Source organism: Centropristis striata, chromosome 1, assembly GCF_030273125.1.
Source record: "Centropristis striata isolate RG_2023a ecotype Rhode Island chromosome 1, C.striata_1.0, whole genome shotgun sequence".
In the NCBI taxonomy this organism is placed as follows: Eukaryota; Metazoa; Chordata; class Actinopteri; order Perciformes; family Serranidae; genus Centropristis; species Centropristis striata.
The window spans coordinates 30,842,683-30,865,199 of record NC_081517.1 but is presented as its reverse complement, the minus strand read 5'-3'; the positions used below and the strand labels follow the sequence as shown (position 1 = coordinate 30,865,199).

Below are 22,517 nucleotides of genomic sequence, written 5' to 3'. Positions count from 1 at the left end.
ATGATTTATAAAAATATTTGAAAAAAATAGTATAAAATTATTTTTAAAATACAGCAACAATACTTGATTTTATTGTACATACTGTAAGAAAGTAGACACATAATAGTGTTGATATGAAATAGACAGTGACTCTGATAAATGCTTTACTGTGTATAAAATGAACTGTTGAAACTTCTTCCAACGACTCACACACATTCATGGGTCACATTCACACACTTATGGACTGAAGGCTCAACTTGTTCCTCTCAGACCTGCTGCAGGGGAGTTACTCACGCATTATGGCCTTTTGGATCATTAGGCATGTACTGATAAGAGAGGGGGTTGGACCTGAATGAAATGTTTCACCAGCAATAAAAAAGCTGAGAGAGGAATGTGTTGCATGTGTGGAGGTGAAATGAGTTTTAGACTTTGGCTTTCTTGATGGGAGGTTCAGTGGCAGTGATGCGAGGACCGACAGCTGCCGGCGTGTAGGGGATTCGTGTTACGGTCACTTTCTTACCGATGGTTTCAATCTGCACACAGAAAGAAGTCATATTTTAATTCAACAACTCTCATTTTAAATTGTTAAGAGCTTGACTGATTTGGGACATTTTAGACAGATGCTATACTGATTTTAGAGGGGGAAAATTAATTGATAATCGATATGGTGGCCGATATAGTCATTCTTTTAGATAAATGAAAACAGACATTTTTATGTGGATTGTGCACTGATTTTTCACCACTCTGCAAAAAAGGTACACAGAGGGCTACTTTCTCAAAGAAATAATCTTTATTAAATAATATTTAACATTTTTATATATTATACAAACAATGTATTGCATTGTCAGCATATTTTATAAATGAAAACTGAAAAAATAAAATAGCTCAATAAACATCACTGTTCAGTGTCAGTTAATTGCGGAGTATATAGCATATAGTATTAAAAAAAATCATAATGGCACATATTGGACAGCATATAAACAGATACCAATAGGCCAATATCGGCCGATAATATCTGTCAACCGATACATCTGTTCGGCCCTAGATGTGTTGCAGTGTGTGTGTGGTGTTTTCTGTCTGCTCACCTGGAAGCCGATGCTCTGCAGGTGAGGGTGCAGGTGGTCCAGCACTCTGCGACCATCAAATATGAAAGCCGGCTTCAGCATCTTCTTGTAAATCTTCTCATAGTCCAGCTCCTACAGTGACATAAGAGAGATATGATGATTTTAACTTTTTTTTCCTCCCAAAGATTAAGTAATTCATAAGATGGTATGAAAACAATGTGTGATTGTGACCTTGAACATGTCCCACTCAGTGCAGATGACCAGTGCATGTGCACTCTGGCAGGCCTCGTACGGGTCTGAGGTCACAGTCACCAGCTCAGAAACTAAGAAAGAAAAAACAAGACTGTCTGTGATGAGTCACAGCTTTTAAATAATGAGGTATTGCAAGCTTTCCAGAGCTGCATTTGAACCTTGGTAAACACACACCTCTTTCTGGATTGTCCTCTGAGATGTTAGGCTGGGAGAGGTCATGTATGATTTGTTCCTTAAGAACTTTGGGGTCGTAGATGAACAGCTTGGCTCCCTCATCCATCAGGTACTTAGAGATGTAGATACTGGACGACTCCCTGGAGTTGGGACACAAACACACACTTTCGTGTCAACTCTGGTCAGGGCCATAGTTCACCACAGCATGTTAGCAGGCGCTCAAGTAGAGTAAAGTGTGACCGTACAACAACCCACGGTTAATGATTAACAGAAGAGAGATGTTGGATAGAAATATTATAAGAAAACAAAGAACTGGAAGGGACAAATATCCACAAGGGTGTGTGAAGGGAATGAAAAAAACACAATATGAAAGGGGACTAACCTTGTGTCACCTGTGTCTTTTTTGAAGGAGAAGCCCAGCAGAGCAATCTTTTTACCAGTAACCGTGTTGAAGAGGCAATCAATAATCCTGCAGGCAAACCGCCGCCTTTGGTACTCATTCATGTCGATCACCTGTCATAAACACAAACAGAGATTAGAGAGGAAGGTGAATACAGCAAGCTAAAAAAAAGTTTAGTTTAGTTTTCACCTGCTGCCAGTAGGAGGCTACTTCAGGCAGGTTGAGGGCCTCGCACAGGTAGACCAAGTTTAGCACGTCCTTTTGGAAACAGCTTCCACCAAAACCTGAAGAGGTTGTCAGAGAAGCAAGAAGAGGGCACAAAACATATTTTTGTTTAAATTAATTAAACTTTTCATAAAAGCTCACTTCGAACATTTTTTAGGTGGTTACTTACCTACGCTGGCTTTGAGAAACTTGCTGCCTATTCTCTGGTCCATACCAATCGCCTTGGCAACCTCCTCTACATCGGCGCCAGTGGCCTCGCAGAGAGCGCTGATACTGTTGATGCTGCTGATTCGCTGTGCCAGGAATGCATTGGCTGCCTACACAAACACACATCGTGTTTTTTTAGATCTTACGACAGCTACAAAATTTCAATTAGTCTAATCAATTAGTCAACACAAAATCAATCAGTAACTATTCTGATAACCGACCGTTTTATTAAAATAAATAAAAATGTAAAAAACAATGACAATAATGGTTACACTAACCAGTTTTGATAGCTCAGACGACCATGTGTTGGTGGTGATGATGCGTGATTTGGGCACCCAGTGTTCATAGACGGCGCACAACGCTCTGATTGCTCTTTGACCTTCAGCAGTTTCATCTCCACCAATCAGGACGCGGTCTGGCTCCTTCAGATCACGCACTGCTGTTCCTTCTGCAAGGAACTCTGGGTTGGACAGCACCTAAAGCAGCAGCACAACAACTTTAGAAGCCTGCAGAACAACAGACACACAGTTCTTTCAATAAGCAATGATACACACATGTAGGTTGAGGCTGGGCTTGGTATTGGCATCAAATATCCGTCTAATGCTCTCAGCGGCTCGAACTGGAACTGTGCTCTTCTCTGTGACAATCTTGTAGCCATCAGACACCTCCACGATCCGCCGAGCACACGCCTCGATGAACTTGAGGTCAGCTGCACGACCCTTCCCCATCCCATAGGTCTTGGTGGGGGTGTTCACCTGAGGGGTGAGGGGGGATAACCACTCAAGTGAATTCATTGATGAGTCATAAATACCAGAGCCGAATATACTCAGTGTCGGTATGTCTGCAGGGGTACTGAAGGACTCACAGAGATAAAGACGAGGTCTGCACCCTTGATGGCTGAGTCTATGTCTGTAGAGAAAAACAAATTTCTCCCTCTGCATGATTCAACCACCTCTTTCAGGCCCGGCTGAAGTGAGAGGAAGTGGGAAAAATGAGACAGGGTGTGTCAGTGAATGTGGAGGAGAAACGTGACACAAACAGTTACAAATGTAATATAATGACTGGTCATCTACTGGCCTTTACGCTAGTCATGATGATGTAATACCTTGTGGTTGTAGCTGACATAGAGAAGTTGCGACACAGTGCAATCTGGAACTAATTTATGTTTCATTCAGCCCATGATGAAGTAATATTGTACAAAAGCATCGGCTAGAACCATTGCCTAGCTACTTTTTCAACACTGTTATTAAGTTTAACTAATTAAGCCGGTAACTCCTTCGAGATATATGGCTCTCAAAAGTGAGATAACAATGAAGGGGAAAAGCAACAATAAAAATATAACCCACTCCTTGTCAAACTTTAATTAATCATGTGATAATACCTTGAGCTCAGTTTCTCTTGATAACTATACCTCGTATATGGGCAGAGTGTCCGAGTTCCAGGCATTGATGCGGGACTCATTGACATCCACGACGGTCACTGTGATCTCTGGACACATATGAGCGATCACACTACATGTTGGGCCTCCAACATACCCAGCACCAATGCAACAGATCCTCTTTATTTGAAACATCTGCATGTGTGGATAGAAGATAGAGCACAGAAAAAAAGAAGCATTAAAAAGTAGAAAAGTTTTCACTAGTTCTTGAATAACTTCCTGAGTTATTGCCTGATGCTTGATGTGCTAACAGGGTTTTTCTACTCAATCTTAGAGTCAAAGGAGTAGGATTTTTAAAAAACAAAACAATATATAGACTCATATGAACATAATCACTCTCAATCATCACTTATGAACCACCAGAAATGTGTGGCAGCATATCTGCAGATACCCTGCCATCTGCCTCTATTCTCCCTTCCTCTGTTTTTGTTGCTGTTGCTGTTCTTGGAGCGTTTCTGGGTGTCAAAATCCTGTCAGTGACTGAGTCGAAAAGGCTGCTGCTGCCTCGTCCTTAAAGAGGGAAGCAGAGTTCTCTTCTTCATATATATGGAAGTCTTCCCCCTCGCTATAGTCAACGCTTCTCCCAGGGGAGTGGGACACAGTTGGCGCAGGGGTCAGCCTCAGCCAGATACTGTACAGGGACGAGGCACAGGGAGCACAAGGCTCGCTATAAGATATAATGAAGCTTGTAGTGGAAAAATTGGTTCCGAGTTTGCAGTAAATCCGTTTTCAAGGTGGCTGAGTGAAAAAGGGAGACATGCACCACTCAAACAATGATTGCGGTTTTATATATATATATATATATATATATATAATTTTTTTTTTTTTTTTTTTTTTTTTTTTTTTAAAAAGGTGCCGAGACATAGCCTAAAGGACAAACCAATGGCCAAGTCCAATAAAGGGCAGTGCTCATACTCAAACAGTAACTATTTTCTGAGGCCAGTAGTGAAAAAAACTCAAATTATATATTGGTTGATAATTATTTTTAAATGCTTGTTTGTTTAATTGGAAAGTAGATAAATACTGAGTGGGACAGTTTACAAAGTAATAACCAACTTCTATGCGCTTTCAGGCAGACAAATTACATATACGTGATACCGTTTCATTAACACCTTAAACCCAGTTTAGCACTATTGTACTAACATATCTTGATACTATCTGATGGTCAAATATACCTATACAGATAGGGATATATCTGTAGAAAGGTAATACTAGCTGATAGATTGCCCTTTGTTCTAAATATACTGCCCTGCCCTGCCCTATGCAAATAAACTCCACATTAAAAATTTCTATCCATCAGTCTTTACAAAATCCTTATATTTTACAAAACTAAAACATGTTTCAAATTTAACAATATGATGGGATTTGCTGACTTCGATTTCCTGCGATCTCACAGTTAGGTACTATTTTTTAATAATGCTTCTCAAATTAACCAACATGGTTCACTACATCACTTGACAAGACTTTGGATCTTTGCCTAAACAATTGTACAATTATCCATTTAATCAATCAGAAAAGAATTCACTTTTTCTGATTCATTCTTTCCATCAAAAATGTTAAACATTTACATGTTCCAGTTTGTCAATCATGATGATTTTCTGCTTCTCTTGTAAATGTATAATAAAAGCAATCACTAGCTGCAGGACTATTATACACTACAGTGCATTTTCCATTCATCTGTCCAAATATTTCATCGTGCTAAAAAGTCTCTTATAGCTTACAAAATGTAACCTTCACAGACTTCTTCAATCTCTCATTCAAAGCTCCTTCACAAATGTTAAGCTGGGTTTCTTTGAACCCCTTCTTGGTTTCTTAATCATCCTGTTCAAGTCTTCATATGTAGTTAATGGGTTCATCAGTGCTACATTACCAGTCGCACCGTTACAGCCCGGATGAAAATAAAGAGCCTTTTGATTGCAGCTCAGCCACGTCTAACAGATGAAAAATGACCTTTTATCCAGATACCTTTCAGCTAGTTAACATTAGCTATGCTGCAGGACGACTGTCGCTGCTTGTATCGTGACATCACACATTAACAGGCTATAATTACGCTAGTTTGATTCTTATTTCGTGAGGTTAAATGAGCGAACTAAACATAAGAAACAAATGAATGGGCGTCTGTGTTGAAACAGCTAGCTAGCTGCAGTTAGCTCCCGTTACATTACCTCTGCCAACTCGACAGTCAGTCAACTTCAGGAATGCGCAGATAATGTTAGCAGCTCCGCTCTCAAATGTGTTCAGACAGCTGTCGGTTCCGGAGCCCGGTTACAAACGATAAATGTCTCTAACTAACCGTTAAAAACCAGTGCTCGACGAAACTCACGCCACTGGGGTTTTTCAGACAACTTTTCCTACTCCACCTCTACCTAAAGTGAGACTTTCTGCCAAGGTACCACCTCTTAACTCCATGACAACCAGCAGCCAGGGGACACTTCCGCTCTGATATTTTCAAAGTAAAAGCCCACCTATAATATGCTTCCAATGACTTAAAATAATAGAAAAATCTTTATAACACAAAATATCGTAACACTGATGAAGTATTCAGATCATTAACTTTTTTTGTAATTTAAAATTTATTTGCTTTTATAGCATCCTTTTCGATAAAAACAAACAAAAAGGCAGGAAACATCACTTTAATCCACTACTTTTAGCTGCCAGCTTTTGTTACTTTTCAGGTCAAGATTTAACATGAAAAACAAAATCAGTTTAGAAAGATATCACATTTTTATAAATTAAACCACATAAAAGTATATTAAGTAGTTGAAACTTGGCGAAAACTGTGCCACTGTTCCTTGGTCATGTTGTTTTCACCAGGTCAGTTTTGGGCTCTTTCCAACATCGCTGGATCCAGACCTGTCACTTATGTGAAGAAAAAAGACAACTTATAGATACATGTGAAATTCATGTATTAAAATGTTGTCCCTCTCCCAACAAAAATATTCTTTTTTCTTCTCGTTCCTACGGTTTAGTGTTTGAGCTTCACTGTGCAGAATAATGAATGTGTAATAATTTATTTAAATCACTTTCTTTTTCAAAATAGTGCCCAATGTTAAGAGGGATCTCTGTTTTCATGGTAAGATGGTGACTAGAGTGCTAGAGTGACTAGCACTCATTCGTATAGATGCAGGTCATACATTGTCTTCATTAGAGTCAAGTGGCATTGACAGTGATTGTAGGATTTGACATTTTCCCAGCTTTGTGGAAGACATTTTTATTGGATAATAGAGCGGGGAGCAGACCTAACAGCAGGCCATAAACACATTCCTTTAACAGCAGTCATTCATTAAGACAATTAAATTTCACTGTGTGAGTCTGTACACAAAATGTGATGGAAACCTGTTTAAAGTATCGTAATTGTTAGTTTATTGCATTAATGCACTACATAACACTTCCTGAAAGACATTTTTATTTTTTGTAAATATATAAAAATTGAAAGAGTGTAAAACATTATCAGCATTATATTAAATAAATCTACTAATTAAATCCTGTTACTATAAAATAAGAGCTGAGTGTGAAAACAGATTACTCCTAAGACTGTGTAATTTTTTAAAAGATATACAGCAGACAAATCATATTAGCCTTTTACAGTAATATTTGTCTTATTGCTGCTTTACATTCAGATGTATGACAGAGTAATAATAATGGACCACCACATCTATAAAAAGGATTTGTTTTTGAAAGTTTCCTTTCATCTTGTCACAGGAACACACTTTTTTTTCCCACTTTCAAACAGTACTGCAACATTTTATCAAAAAACATATAAAAATATAAACTTAGCACGTCCGTACCAGATCTTGTGGCTAATACAAAACCTGAAAAAAATGTACAAAATTTAACAGCTGCTGTCATTTAAAACACAACATATTTTACCGAACTTACAATCTAGAATATAAATATAATAGAATTAAACATCAAACGCAAAGATATTTTAAGGGTAGTGTGTTACATTTCATCAATTATTTTCTAAATGGTATTGTTTTATTCGGAGGGCTCCATGGAGGAGGAGGGCTGTCTCGAAGAATCTCTTGTATTCGTTTTTCTTCTCTTTGTCTCTTCTGTTCCAGATCTTTCCGAGCCTGTTAGGAAAAGAAAATCAATAATCAGAAATACTCCAGATGTTATACAATAATAGAAATAAATACATTTGGTGAAAATACTGACAAACAAACAATAAATTCAAAAATGAATACATTAAAAAATAAAAGGTTATATTCATGATTAAAAAATATGAGAATTAATATAATGGTAAATAAGGAGGAAATTAAAACAGATATATCAATTGATGTCATTTTTATCAACTAATGAATGTCAGTTATTTTTGGTACATTTAATGGCATATTAATTCTATCAATCAGGTAATTTATTGATTTAATTTGATTTTGGCAGCTTTTGTCCTCCATACTTACCAGCCAGCTTTCATAAATCTCTAAAGCCGTTTTATCTCTCTCTTCTTTCATGTAGCGCTCCTCTTCTTCTTTATTTTTTATTTCTTCACGCTCTGTTGTGACTTTTTCATGGAGAACAACTTTCTTCTTTCCACACCTTAAGCATATTAGGAAAAATGACAGAGATACAGGTGATGAAATGTGGTTAAACATCAAGCTTTGGCTGCCATCTAGTGGTGGTTGATCATTTTCACACTCAGATTTGAATGTGATGACACAGCACTGTTCAGTATGGTCACACTTTGAGCAAAGTTTGAGGGCTTACATAGCTCCCAACAAAATAAGTACAGTAAGACACTTTTATGAAAAAAATGTATTCATTGTTGCAATTCTGGCCACTAAATGACAATTATGTGTAAAGTTTTCCTGTGTAGAACAACCGGCATTCTCAGAATGTGTCTCTAATAGTTTAGCACCTGTTAGACTGTATTGGCTCTTGTGTTTAAACATTACAGTGTTTGCTTTCTTTACACTCACCAGTCAGAAAAAGCAGATTTGCTATCTCTCTTTCGTTCTTCCTCCTTTTCTTGCTTTGTTTTGTGAAGTTTACTTTGAGTTTCTCTTTGTTTTCTGTACTTTTCTTTGAGTAGATGGTCATGCTCATGTTTCCATTTCTCAAACACCTGCAATGTTAATAACATTACTCATTAAATTTACACCTTCCCAATGATTATTATAGCTTTCACAATGATGTAAAACACATCACTCCATATACCTGTTTAGCAGATTGCTTTTTCTCTTCTTTGTCTTCAGTCTCTCTTTGCTCTTTTCTGATCTTGTCTTGCTTTTCTTTGGCTTTTGCTTTGAGACTCTCTGCTTTCTTTTCTTTCCAAGCCTCGTATGATGCAACAGCGTCCTCTTTTTTAGCCTCTTCGTCCTGTTTGTTTTTGAAAGATGGCAAGCAGTGTGCGCATATGTCAAAATAGCCTACTGGGTGTTTTATAGTGCTCTGAAACAATAATTTGCAAAACATTTTATTCACCCTTTTCTTGTTTTCTTTAAGGATTTCCTCTTTCTTCTTTAGCCGAATGTTCTCTCTTGACTTTTCCTTTTTCTTCCGAAGCCATTCCTGTTAGGAGAACATGTTAGTGGGCAGAAATTTTAGCTGACAGAGAAAGCATTTTAGAACCCACAAGTTGCTGTCTGTCAAAGGTGCTATGAGTGTGCTACCTATTGCAAAAAAATATAAAACTCTGACCATTTCATTGGGTATGGTTGTAGCAAGAAAACATACTCTATTCTTACTGATGTTGAAGAAAGAGGGTACATCAACATATGATATGTGGATAGGAGAGTTGATGTTTTAGAAAGATTAAGGTAGAACAAGTCACAGTTTGGAGCCACTCTATTGCCTCATATATGAATTTTAGTTTACTTAATCTTTGTATCTCTACTGAGCTGCGCAAATGATGTTCTGAATGTATCTAATATATTGAAAGTCTTAAAATAACGGAAAATGAAATAAAGCAAAGAAAAGACAAGAAAAGATAAGAAAAAAATAACTGGTTTCTGCCTCCAGAGGACTGACAAGACTGCAAAACACTCCCTTTAAAATTGTTTCTTATTACATTAGGGCAAAAACAGCGTTTCAAGCCCAAATTGTTTTTTTAGAATCCTTTCAGTTCATTCCTGGTAATGATGTATAAAATCTGAAAATGACGTGTTAAAAATAGAAATTATAAATGGACTGACTAAATGGAAATCAAAATCACAGTTATGATATATTCCACGTATCCAATATACCTGTATTTAAATCACTATCAGTGTCTGAGTATAGGATGGAGCTCCTGTAGTGTTGAGGTGAACCACACTGGTTGCATGTTGTCCTTCTCGGACTTTAAACACAGATTCATCATCACACCGACCTGGTAAACAGCAGCTCTGAGTGAATCTGCTTCTTGAGGCTGAGACTCTTGTAGCAAGACTTTATGATCCAGAAGTTTGAGAGATCCCAAATACTTAGATTCCACTTTCCTGGAGCACGCACTCTGTGATCTCGGAGTGGTCCTTGAGAGAGAACTTGATGGCCTAATTTGAATAAAATGATGGTTAGGTAAGTTACTATGCTTTTCTATCCATAAAGCAATAAAAGTATCTGTTGTTGCAGCTTGTTTACCAACCTGGTATCAAATGATTGTGATGGGTGTTGATGCAACTGATCTCTTGAGTCTGCCTATAGGAAAGCAATGAAAAGATTTAGATTAGACTTAGAAGAATCAAAATAAGAGGTGAGCAGACTTAACATGACACTAACTATTAAATTCACACCTGATGAATACCTTACATTAGATTCTTCAAACGATGTGGAATATTGTCTCTCCTGCTCTTTGCTGTCATCAGAAATAAAGCCATCTAAAAAACAATTAAATACATGAACAGGATTAGTGAGGTAATTAAAGAAAAAGTATTAGGTTATTGTACTGAAGACAGCAGTTTTTTACCTCTGGATCCAGAATCAATCGTGGATTTGGTAAAAAGCTGTGACTGCCCACTCTTACTCGAATAGGATTTGCTAAGGCTGGATGAAACTGCCTGATCTCCTTCTGTCCACTACGGTGAAACAACATGACAAATATATGCTCCAATTAGGAAGATGTTTCAAGTGAAGGGATGGTTAGATTTTTTTAAAGTTGATTCAGATTCACCAAAGTCAGACATTAAGACAAACAAACAAATCTACTGATGCAGCAATAGACCAGCAACTCTCGTGTTTTGCAAGATAAAATTACTGTTTTTATAAATGGAGTCATACAACCCGGATTCAATAAATACTAACTACCCTTTTAAAATACTAAATAATCAAGCAACAGACATGCTTGTGGACTGCAGTTCCTTACAGCAATGTTGCTGGATGTGCCAGTGGAGAGGGGAATAGATGCAGATGAAGTCTGGGGCCTGCTGAGATCCTGAGATTCAGCATCTTCAGCTATCTTCTCTGCAGTCTGGAGGCTCAATCCAAGTGTCCTTTGCCGTGGTTTAGGCCTTGGTGGCTCTCTCTCTGCATCTGAATAAGGACAGTTTGTGGAAATATAAAATTCAAATTCTGCAGGTAAATATGCAAAAGGAAAATGTAATGTGCTCTTTGTGATTTAAACATGAAACAGTGGGAAAAGACCTGCTGAGGACACTTGTCTGATGTCAGCTGCTGATAACTGCGGTGTCTGAGAGCGTTCTTCCAGAACAGAGTTTCTCCCATCCTTGGGACCTGGAGTGTCCGTCACACTGTTGTCAGATGGTAAGGGCAGCGTCATGTTCAGTAGAGTGTCGTCTGAGGTTTGGTATGACAGAGATTTACTTGAGCTCTCTCTTGTGATTTGGGGATCAGTAGACTCCCCATCACTGCTTTTAACTTGTGTGTTATCTTCACTGATGTTTGTGGAGTGTTGTGAGGAAAACGACTCATTATAATTGTTATGTTCACTGGTGGGAGAGTCTGGCGGCTTGTTTTCATGCGACTCTGATGCAGTTGTGTCTTCTGAGGGAAAGTTGATTCTTTGGGTTTTCAGAAATGAAACTCTCTTTGTCGTGGCATTTTTGCCTTCATCATCTGAGATCTCAAAGTTGTTGGTTTTGGATTTACTCTTTCCAGTCTTGAGCGCATCAGCCTTCTTTTTTCTAGATTTAAGGAGTTCTTTAAAAAAATCTGTAAAATGTAGAAAATGAGGAGTAAATGACAGGATATGACCTAATAATAATAACAAATTTTAATTTTTAAAGAGAGATACATCTTGAGGTTCTAACCCCAAACCCAGTCTTATCAAGACATTTTGATGCTCTGCCATCTTACCATCTTCATCTTCATTGAAGTCATCAGAGTACGAGTACTGATCTGTGCTTGAATTTCTTGCCCTGGCGGAGACAGCAGCCTGAAGTTCATCCTGCAATCACATAATTTTAGATTAGATTGATCAGATTGACTTTATTGTTCACGTCAGTGAAAATGTGTCTTTGGCTTCTCCCATGAACAGCAAAGGTACATACAACACACAAGTTAAAAAACAACAACATACAAATATACAGTGTACAATAGTGAAAAGGGGCGGATAGGTCCCATGTGGCAGCTATTATCTTTCATATTTATTAACATGCTACTTCAGTCTTCAGAGTTTTGCACTTTTTTCTCATTTGGTAGGACATCCAAGCTACATGCAATAAAGTTTGTATTTTTTTTACCTGAAATGTTGTTCTCCTTGTTGTCTTCCGGCTTTTTGTGTAAGCCAGTGTCCTGAACTGCTGATCTGTCATTCTGGAAAAAACTACAAACAGTTTCCTCTGATGGCGTTCATTGGCATTAGCATGTGAGCTAGTGTTCGCTAAGTTTACTGTAAACAAGCAGCAAGCTACTAAGCTTCCTATGCTGATTATTATATATATATAATATTGTATCTACATTAACAGCATGCTGACTTGGGCTGCTGTCTGATTCTTTACAAAACACACAGCTATTCAACGGTACCGGTATTGGTTAGCGGTTAGCTACAGTAAGCTAACGGAGTTGTTGATAGTAACCCTGGGATACACTGAGGGCAGTTCCGAATCCGTTCCAGGACCGCGCATGCTCAGAAGATGAAACCAATCAAATCGTAATCACAGCACTGTACATGCCTCCTCATATGGGACTTTAAGGCCTTTTTTAACCCATTAGAACCCAGACCCAGTAATTTCCATTATGGGAAAATTATGGGGGATATACCAAAGACCAGGTGGACCACATAGAACACATTTATGATGTTTTAAAAAAATTCTACCCCTAAATGTCAAAGGTCTGTGGTGTGACATACTCAATACATTGGGCGTTTATGGTATTTATGTTTATATTTCTTACTTTAAAACAAAAAAAAACTAGACACATTTTCTGCTTACAGAAACACAATTAGCCTTTTCTTTGCATCTCCACAACATATATCAAAATTGTGACATTAATAGTGCTGTTTAACAATTATTTTTTAATTATTTTTCAGATTTGTTTATAAGTAACAAAAAAAGAATAAATCAATTATAAATGAAATTATGCGTGCATGTGTGTTTGTAACTAAAATCGCAAAAAGTTACCTGTGTGTGTGTGTGTCTCTGGTTCTCTCTTTCTGTGAGATAGATCATAGGATCAAAGGCTTTGTGGTCGACCAATCAGAGCACAGCAATCAACGGAAATTAACAGCTGTGGAATCTTCTGGCACACTGACAGCAGCCAGAGGTGGACAGACTGGAATTTCTGGCCTCAAACAGAAAGCATTTTTGGCAAAACCATAATACCTATCATTGATCCGACTTCACTTTGAGCATCCTGAGTTCTTCCTGAACAGCTACATATGTTTTTTGTGAAGAAAAATTAAGAAATAGCTTTGTAAGAGCGATCTGAAAAACTGTTAAATACGTTTTTCTACAGAAATCTTCCTGCGTTTTTAATATGGGAGTCAATGGGGCTGCTGGTGCGTGTTGATGGCACATCTGTGCGTCCTACGTCCAAACTATAACTCTGACAGCTTTACCAGAGGATTGTGAGTGAGAAGACAAATTTTCCTACTTTTTTTTTTTTTATAATTTTTTTGGCATTTTTGCTTTTATTGAAGGTGATAGATAGAAAGGCCGGAGACAGAGGGGAGGACATGCGGTAAAGGGACCTCAGGCCGGATTCGAACCCGGGTCCGCCGCAGGAAGGACTTCAGCCTTAATGGTACGCGCTCTACCAGTGTGAGCCACCGGGACGCCCCAATTTTCCTACGATTCTATGTATAAATTATTTCTGTAGAGTGGAATTTGCGGCGTGGAGCGCAGTTTTCAAGGTGAAGCATAAAACTGAATATGGGAGATTCTAGAAGATTTAAAGTGTTTGTTTGACAGGTGTCACCATGGGTTCTTATGGGTTAAAAAAATGTATATGGAAAAAACATGATCTTATTTAATGTGTCTGGCCAGTGTAATGTTACATTGTAATAATACTCGAGTGGCTGTGACACATTTCAATGCTATTGAAGAAAGTCGTGATTATTCCCTAAAAAATACTTATATATACTTATATAATATAGTGGAGCAAAAGTATAAAATCTTGAAAAATAGAAAACCCAGAAGTACCTCAAAATTGTATACAAGTAAAATTCCACAACAGGTTATGTGCTGATATTGCTCTGTTGTATTTATAGAGTGATTAAGTACTCAATGGGCAGCACTGCATGTGTAATGCGTAATGTTTTTGTGTTTAAAGCCTTAAAATAATAATTAGAGTTCATTGACAAAATGACAGACATATTAAATGCTGTTGATTAAAACACAACACAGCCAGGCAGTAATTCTGAATTATTTTTATTTTTTGTTATAGGAAAAGTGCATAGTTGAAGCCCTTTTTCTCTTAGACAGAAACAGTGTAAATCAAGGTCTCCTGCAGTACCAGATAGTCCACTTGTTCATCTCAACAATCTGATATGGCTCACTCTCAATTATATTCAATTTCAACTTCTTCCATTCTTATATCTCCTCTCCACAATCTCATAAGACTAGAAAGTAGGAGTAAAGACATTTTTAGAGGAAACTATTTGCTGATATGGACATTAAGAGTAGCCAATGAAGACTGTTGGGATGAACGCAGCCAAAAGTTGTTTCAGATCATGTTCAGGTTTTAAACTCTTGCACCACATATTTCAAAAGACACTTCACTTTTAAGACTAATCCATTTACTTTTCTGGTCTCACAATAACCCTAGACCATTAGCAAACCTATGTTGCCATGACAGGGACAAAACAAAAAATACTTAAGTGACTAGAAAAACAGGTGCTGCAATATAATTATCAGCAACATATTCAAAAAATACCACCAATTACAATGTTCCATTTTTCTTGAGATTGTAGTTTGTGGTGCTGTTGTACTGTGTTATATATATCAATCAACACCTACATAGATGGTTAAGGAACAAAAGACATCCACCACTATATTGTGCTGCATTTGAAGTTTCCAGTTGTCTGTTTACTAATTAATAGGGCTGCACAAAAACTAACAAAACTATTTTGGATTATTTTGATTGATTCACAATACTCAAAGGTATTTGCATTTTCACAACTATTCTAATTTTTGCTGAAAGATATATGATTGAAACTTATTTTTTTTGCAAGGATCTGTAGTAAACTATTTCTGTAGAATCTGATTTCTTCGGCCAGGACAATGCTGCAAGGATATTTTTGATACATATTGTGCTCTTAACAAATACCGTTTCTCCTTGGATATTGCACTAGTCCATATGGTGTTTTTCATACAATTCTGATTAACTGCTCAGCGCTACTAATTATATCTCAACCATTAATCCAGCTAACAAACCTTCTACAAAACTATTTAGATAATCACTTATTAAGCAGAGCTCTGATCCAAGAGAAATCAACAAATCCTGTATGAAAAATAAACCACGGTAATCTCCAATAAAAATGAGCTCAAATATTGCTGTTCTTTTCACATAAGTTGTTCTCCAAGACCAGAACTTTAAATTCACATTGGCACTGTTTTAAAATGCACTTTTTCTTGGTCCTTTCCTCTTAATTAGTTAGACACTGTTATCACATACAAGTTGTAGAAGTAAAAACTTTGGATTGCTCCCATTAATCACACACTGAATCTCAGGAAGAAATGAAAAGGCTCTCGTTTCCACAAAGCCATCATTCAGAAACATCACAACACACCTTCATAAGGAAACTACATATTACAACAAAAGTGCTAAGAAAACATGATTCTTTGCTACTAATAACTGAGCGTACAGTTCTAATGCTTTTCTTTTAACCACAAAACAGTTACAGTACACGGAATCCTCTCAATGATTAAAATGTTTGTGCTGAGTATATTGTTTTACAACGACCACACGTAATTCAGCTCATCGGTATACCTACAATTCAGCTCATTTCAACTGTGTGAAAGGAGTTTGAAATGTGAGCATTTAACTGTCACATCTACTAAACAGACTATAGGGTCCATCGCTGTAGTCTCAATGACTTATACGACACTAACCAGCAGTTACTTAAAGGGACAGACATGTTCTTGGAAATATATACCACCTTAAAGATATTTGCTTTATGAAAAAGAAGTATGAAATCTAATTGAGGCCTGGATGTGAGCACATAATATGAATATGCCATTTTATTGCAATCCTAATTCAGAATTTAATCTACCCATATAAATGTATTACAATGAATCATCCAGCTGGTTTGAATATGCTATTAAAACATTACGTGATATGACATCATTACTGGCACCGATTAGAGTTGAGACTTTCAAGTGGAAAAAGAGGAATGTTTATAGAGAGTCTGAACAATCCGCCACCCTTCATTACTCAGCAAGCACTCGGACAACAATTTAACGACCCCTCCCATTTCCACCAACATGTGACACATTCCTTCATTTTGAGTGCGTGTTTCAAGTCGGCACCAGAGCTGCGAGATCAGGGACTCAGACAATGCCCCACCGTCTGATGAAAGACTTGGTGAATACTAGATAGAGCCCAGCTGATAGAGTAACATGCTGATATTATCAGCCAATATTATGATTTAGGAATTGTCTTGTATATGTCTGCACATATACATATTCATTTAGTACTTAGTCTCCTAATTCAAGTTTTATGTTTGAGACATTTTCTGATTGCTTTCAATGTAAAATAGCCTGCCTGTATCTGCATCTCCAAATTGTTAATGCTGTATGTTTATGTAACCAAAGAAAAAAAAACTTTTGAATTTATATAATTTTGATATATATTCCTGTTGGCCTCATTAATCCAGTATCAGTTGGGCTCTAGTAACAGGACTCACATACAGATTTATCTACCCCCAAAACACAATGGCATTTAAAGAGAAGAACAGAAAAAGATATCTGAATGAAGGGGAGATGGTGCTGTCCTGGTCACAGTCACGCGCTAACTGTGCAGCTCCGGTCAGAGCAGGTGGGTGAGTGCTGGTACTCCCCACTGCTAGTCAACAGGTGGTGCTGGAGGCTCTCGACCATCTCTCTGCAAACCAAAATGAAAATATTATAAACACAATTCAGTTCTTTACAATGAAAAAAAAAGTGTTAATGATGCTTTCAAGGACCAAGTCCTGAAACAACACTGTAATGAACAACAACAAATATTAATAAAAACTTTAACCAGATGAACAGTTGCTGATGTTTGTGTGTCCAAATTATTTGTACACACATAGGCTGAGTCAATTTTTGGAGATAATTGGTCATGTTTACAAATATTGACCAAACAACTCAAACATAGAAACTGTATGAATGATTTCTGCATATGGACACACTGTTGCATGCTGTAACTTGACTAGCATAGGAAAAAAAAAAACAATTGAAAGAGATCAATTAAGAGACTTGAAACTTGGGATTAGTTTTTATTTATTAAATGTAATCCTTGTAAATAACCATGAAGGCAAATTGTGTCTCATTCACTGCTACGATGCGATTCATTTGCCACGTTGTGGTACATTGTCATGATAAACAAAGGCAGAGCAGTACTGTCACTATAGTCTTGGTTCTATTAGGGGAAAGAGTGGCTGCTGGGAAAGCCTCAGGCCACACCCTCTCAAATGACCATTCATGCAGCGTGTCTCCATTACAAAAAAAGGGCACAGAGGGATTTACTAGCAGCACATACACACTGTACTGCTACAGAGCTAACTGTTAGCCTGTTAGCACTGTGCACCTTGTTCTGCAACACCAGACTGCACTATGAAAGGGCATAAAAACACACCTTTGCGAGATTACTATGAACTCCCTAAGGCAAAAAGCTGCCACAGATCTTTCCAGCAATCTAGCAGGGATTTTCAGGACCACACTATGAAAGGGGCGTATGTTTATTGTCGCTTGTGACTACTCGCTACTTCGCCGGCTTTTACAAATGGCGAGTGTTGTTGTGGCGTCGCGTACTACATCACATCCTGCTTAGCGTTCTATCCAATCAGCAACCAGGCTTTTTTCAGGGGAGAAAAACGGCCCTGCTCTTCCACAGGGCCAAAAAAAGTCTGGTTAAAAGACCGCTCAGGGCGGCTCATATTCAAATTAGGGGCGTTTCAGCGAGTGAGACCCGCCTCATTCTGGGTATTCGACTGTAATGGAAACACCCCTTATATTTAAGATATCATTGTGATCAAAACTCACATTGTGGGGTCCAGTAGGTTTTCCGGAGGGACGGGGCCCCCTGAGACTGGATGGGCGCAACAGGAACAGGAGCAGAGCCACCACCGCCCATCCCATCAGGACCATGGGGAGGGTCAGGTCACCTCCTCCGCCGACAGGCCCATTTGGACCAGGCACTAAAAACAGAAACATCTTTGCACTTCATACATGTAATCTAAAATGATGTTACGGATTCAAGAACAGGATGTGACACATGATGTCTCATGTGGTCATACATACATTCCTGAGGGCAGTCGGTGTCTGTGCAGTAGGACTGAGATTGCCTGAGCTGAAAGAGAAATTACAGAAAGAACAAAGTAGATTTACCTCTGCTTTCTCTCATTTATGCAAAGAGAAAAAATGTCTATTAACTAGAGCTTGATTAATTAAATTTTATTTTCAAATGATAATTTTGGCCAAATGTAATCCAACATGAAAACAAGATCAATTATTTATTATTGTGGCGCATTCTGTGTCATAATGATGCTCTTGTTTTGTTGTGTGTTATAAATCTTGCATACCTTTTACAACAGTTTGCTTTTGCACATTTTTACTGAATTACTGACTGTAATATGTTAAAAATGGTTGACCAAAGTATTGAATACATGTTTAGAAGTTTTCACTGAGTTGTGGCAGTACACTACATCATATTAAACAATTATTTTTTCATATATTGAATATAGGTTGTGGAAGTGCACTAATGTCACAAGGAAGTATATCATACTTTATTTTTTTTAATGTACATACATTATTATATAAATAGTTTTTCAGTTGAATTGTATTTAAACCACTGTTAAAAATGACAAAACAAAGAAATGCATGTTTCCAAAGTCAATGAGTAATCATGTTAAATAATTGTTATCAGTATCATCTTATCATAATCGAGAACCCACACTTCAAACACACTGCTTATAAACATAAACCTTAAGAGTTCCTTGTTCCTTTAGAAACGGAAACAAGTCACCCAGTCACACATTGGTGCAACAATGGTGCTACAGCGAGCTCTGACTGTTGTTTAAAATATTCAGTACTGTTGTACTGATGGGCAAATGCTGTGTAAATTCTTTAGTTTTTGGGGCAACACCCTTTCCTGCGGCATGCAAAGCAGAAACCCCCAGGGTGGTTTCAAGCTCTGAGCCAACTGCAGCTCGCCATGCAAGTAACACCTGTGACAGAGCCAATCAGGTCACCTGGAAACTGACACGACACAATTACAAGCTGTGTTCTTTCCTCTAAAGTAGCTTCTATCAGTCATTTTTCTCACCTTATTATTAACATACTTTCTATTAAGAAGAGCTGTAACTTATTTACACTACAATGCAAACATGAGTGAAACGTCTCAGTGGCACGACTGATTGGCTGTCTAGATAAACACTGAGCAGGAACCAGGATATGGTGACTGTGTCAGTCTGCAGTATTTTTCTTTTCCTTCTCTATAGCTGAGTTTTTCCTTTACTTTCTAGTTATTCCTCACATTGATCCCTTTGCCTCCTTCTCAATTGAAGCAGGAGATATTTTTACTTCAAACTGCATTCTTGGAATACCTTGACCTGTCCTTGCACTTCGATGCCGTTACTTAAAAATTTTGAGTGTTAGTGAAGTTCCGTGACTTACCAGGTTGATGAGGCGCCTCATTGCATACTCATGGGTGCAGACACACTCACAGGGGTCAAAACCTCCCTCTGCCATTTCTCACCAGATGGTGTCCACCCTGTAACAAAACGAAAGCACTGTATGTAACTAAGACGTTCATGAACAAGTGAGAGAAACCTAATGCCGCCTCTTGTCAGTGCAGTGCTCCATTGTGGTTTCACAGGCACACAGATTAGAGGGAGGAGACAGCTCAGTTAAAAGGACATGCTGCAGATTCTGTGGCTTTATTATCTTGTTGCATGCAATCTATGTCTTTGTTAACAGTGAAAGCTTATACAACTTCTCTGTTTTATGTTGCATTACAGTAGGATATGCCCCATTTGCTGCCAGTCAAAGGTTTTTTAACACTATTACATTTTTGTGCTGCAGCGATGTAGATTCACTGTAACTACCTTAAAAGTGGACAGTAAAAATAGTGACTGAGATATTGACAGAACAGTACAGTTTCCAGTTGAAAAAGAAATTGTGTATTTATTACAAACTACGAGTAGAGACTCATATTGCCTGGTCTTTGCAAAGTTTATGACTTGTTCTTTGCACTGTTTTCATCTCATTTTTGCATTATTTTTATCTCGTCTTTGCATTGTTTTCGTCTCATCTTTGCACCGTTTTCGTCTCATCTTTGGTACTATTCGACTTGGTCTTTGCATCATTTTTGACTTGTTCTTTGCACTTTTTTTGACTTGTTCTTTGCACTGTTTTTTTCTTGCTCTATGCACTGTTTTTTGTCTTGCTGTTGTACTGTTATTTTGCACAATGTTTATCCTTTCTTTGCACAATTTTGTTTTGATCTTTGCATTAATCTTGTATTTTTTATCTTGCCTTGTTATCGTTTTTGTTATTATATTTATAAAAATATGCCAATATCACTGACATATCGACCGGCAAGATTTATTTTTATAGGTTTGTGTAAAGTGTTGTAATTGATCTAGAAGTCTACGCATTTCTTCAATATCCTTCTAATGTTGATTTTTGCACAATGAAGTAACGATCACTTCGTTGGACCACAAAATAATAAAATATACAACTTCTGAAAACCATATCCGTACATAGTTACATTTCGACTATTTACAAACTCACTTGTAACCACATTGCAATGGTTTCCTTAAGAAGGTTGAACGAAATCATGAACACGTTATCATATTTTCCATGGGTGTCTGCCTGCATATTTCTAAAGTGACGAACAAACGAAGAAGCCAGGTTATGTCGAGCCATTGAAGGCCAGTTAAAATTCTCTATACTAACCAACACTTGAGTTTTGCATTCACAATAATATTCCTCTTAAACTAATTCAGCTAACGTTAGACTAGCTTCTTGCTAACCTAGCCAGCCAACATAAAGAAAACTCACAGCGTTGTCGTTTTTTCTCGACTGTTAATAATGGTTAGAGGCACACGGCATCGAAACACGACTTACCTGAGGATTATAGATGCTGAGAAAGCGTTAGATGTGAGTAAAGGGCCTTAGCTGCACAGCTGCAGCTCTGTTGCTCTGCACAAAAAACCATCAAACTGCAGACATGTCAACCTCTCGTCTGTGTTTGGTCTGCTGCACGTGAGCCTATGCTATTCTTCACGGCAGACATCCGGGACCTGGGGCGTGAACACGGACGGGAACTCTTATTGGTTCAGAAATTTGATGGGCGTGCCGATAAGCCAATCACATTGAGGAATAATTATGACGTCTACATTGTAAACAAACAGTGCAGCTGCCCATCCTCAGACAGAGGCAGACAGACGAGCCGAGCGCCAACATCTGCACAGTTGTGTAACCAAATGTACAGTGCTGGAATGGAATATATATATTTTATTCCATGTAGCCTACAATATATTCATTGTTATGACTGTCTAATGTATTATTTTATTCTATGTTTTTGTTTTGACTGTGAGCTTGTGTGATCTTCTATATGCTAAATTTTTTGTACTCCAAAACATAGCAGAGGAAAAATTTGTGGTCTTACTCCACTTAACATATCTGTCAATCATAGTTACTTTATATATTAACATTTTACATAGGCTATAAAACATTATCAGTTTATAAAATATGATGCATTGTTACCCATCAGTATATAAGTCAGTCAGCCTTGCCTGCAAAATACAACTCTAATTTTACATAAGTTAAAGATACTTCTTCCACCACTATAACAACTACAACCAGTAGAACTTTACTTGAGTAAAACTACCAAAAATATCAATGGCCTTTCCAAATGTTATTGTATTATATTGCTGGATCATTATTATTGAGGCATCAATGTGTAACTTAATGTATGTTTTATTTAAAATACTAACTATATAGCTGTCAGATAACTGTAGTTGGGTAAAAAAGTACAATATTTCCTATGTTGGGTTAATCCACCAGAGATTTGCTCAGACGTTTCCTGGAAATAAGTCATTCAACATGAAAAAAAGCATGAAAATGACTAAAGAAATCTTAGACCAAAAAGACAGGTCCGTCGACTAATTAACTAACAGGTGTCAGCCCTAAAGAGCAACTTAAATGGAAGTTGATATCTAAACCATGAACACAGCCACAAAAAGAGTAAGAGA

The 22,517-nt window shown here is 37.6% G+C and overlaps 3 protein-coding genes across 3 annotated transcripts; all 3 read right to left on the bottom strand.

Moving 5' to 3' along the window:
- Window positions 1-37: 37 nt before the first annotated feature.
- ugdh (UDP-glucose 6-dehydrogenase) lies at window positions 38-6,128 on the bottom strand. Its single transcript, XM_059338014.1, has 12 exons — window positions 5,905-6,128; window positions 3,713-3,874; window positions 3,167-3,268; window positions 2,856-3,056; window positions 2,580-2,777; window positions 2,264-2,411; window positions 2,059-2,153; window positions 1,852-1,982; window positions 1,470-1,609; window positions 1,275-1,366; window positions 1,065-1,175; window positions 38-512 (listed from the first exon to the last, which is right to left on the bottom strand). The coding sequence occupies exons 2-12, from the start codon at window positions 3,872-3,874 to the stop codon at window positions 402-404; spliced, it is 1,491 nt and encodes a 496-aa protein (XP_059193997.1). The 5' UTR covers window positions 5,905-6,128; the 3' UTR covers window positions 38-401.
- Window positions 6,129-7,027: 899 nt separating this feature from the next.
- map9 (microtubule-associated protein 9) lies at window positions 7,028-12,770 on the bottom strand. The gene is made up of 13 exons (XM_059328358.1): window positions 12,358-12,770; window positions 11,972-12,062; window positions 11,300-11,827; window positions 11,022-11,188; window positions 10,626-10,734; window positions 10,469-10,536; window positions 10,305-10,357; window positions 10,050-10,212; window positions 9,167-9,253; window positions 8,900-9,061; window positions 8,662-8,807; window positions 8,146-8,281; window positions 7,028-7,815 (listed from the first exon to the last, which is right to left on the bottom strand). The coding sequence occupies exons 1-13, from the start codon at window positions 12,427-12,429 to the stop codon at window positions 7,696-7,698; spliced, it is 1,902 nt and encodes a 633-aa protein (XP_059184341.1). The 5' UTR covers window positions 12,430-12,770; the 3' UTR covers window positions 7,028-7,695.
- A 3,498-nt stretch (window positions 12,771-16,268) lies between these two features.
- smim14 (small integral membrane protein 14) lies at window positions 16,269-21,727 on the bottom strand. Its single transcript, XM_059337993.1, has 5 exons — window positions 21,388-21,727; window positions 19,933-20,029; window positions 18,559-18,607; window positions 18,301-18,455; window positions 16,269-17,158 (listed from the first exon to the last, which is right to left on the bottom strand). The coding sequence occupies exons 2-5, from the start codon at window positions 20,005-20,007 to the stop codon at window positions 17,120-17,122; spliced, it is 318 nt and encodes a 105-aa protein (XP_059193976.1). The 5' UTR covers window positions 20,008-20,029; window positions 21,388-21,727; the 3' UTR covers window positions 16,269-17,119.
- Window positions 21,728-22,517: the final 790 nt, after the last annotated feature.

Excerpts from the sequence above, each read along its gene's own strand:
- map9 (XM_059328358.1), bottom strand. The coding sequence starts at position 12,429 with ATGACAGATCAGCAGTTCAGGACACTGGCTTACACAAAAAGCCGGAAG. Across the intron at positions 12,063-12,357 it reads CAAGGAGAACAACATTTCAG|GATGAACTTCAGGCTGCTGT; the intron begins GTAAAAAAAATA and ends ATGTGATTGCAG. Across the intron at positions 11,189-11,299 it reads CAGACAAGTGTCCTCAGCAG|ATGCAGAGAGAGAGCCACCA; the intron begins GTCTTTTCCCAC and ends GTCCTTATTCAG.
- smim14 (XM_059337993.1), bottom strand. The coding sequence starts at position 20,007 with ATGGCAGAGGGAGGTTTTGACCCCTGTGAGTGTGTCTGCACCCATGAG. Across the intron at positions 18,608-19,932 it reads TGAGGCGCCTCATCAACCTG|CTCAGGCAATCTCAGTCCTA; the intron begins GTAAGTCACGGA and ends TTTCTCTTTCAG. Across the intron at positions 18,456-18,558 it reads CACCGACTGCCCTCAGGAAT|TGCCTGGTCCAAATGGGCCT; the intron begins GTATGTATGACC and ends TTCTGTTTTTAG.
- ugdh (XM_059338014.1), bottom strand. The coding sequence starts at position 3,874 with ATGTTTCAAATAAAGAGGATCTGTTGCATTGGTGCTGGGTATGTTGGA. Across the intron at positions 2,412-2,579 it reads CGTCTGAGCTATCAAAACTG|GCAGCCAATGCATTCCTGGC; the intron begins GTTAGTGTAACC and ends GTGTTTGTGTAG. Across the intron at positions 1,367-1,469 it reads AGAGGACAATCCAGAAAGAG|TTTCTGAGCTGGTGACTGTG; the intron begins GTGTGTGTTTAC and ends TTTCTTTCTTAG.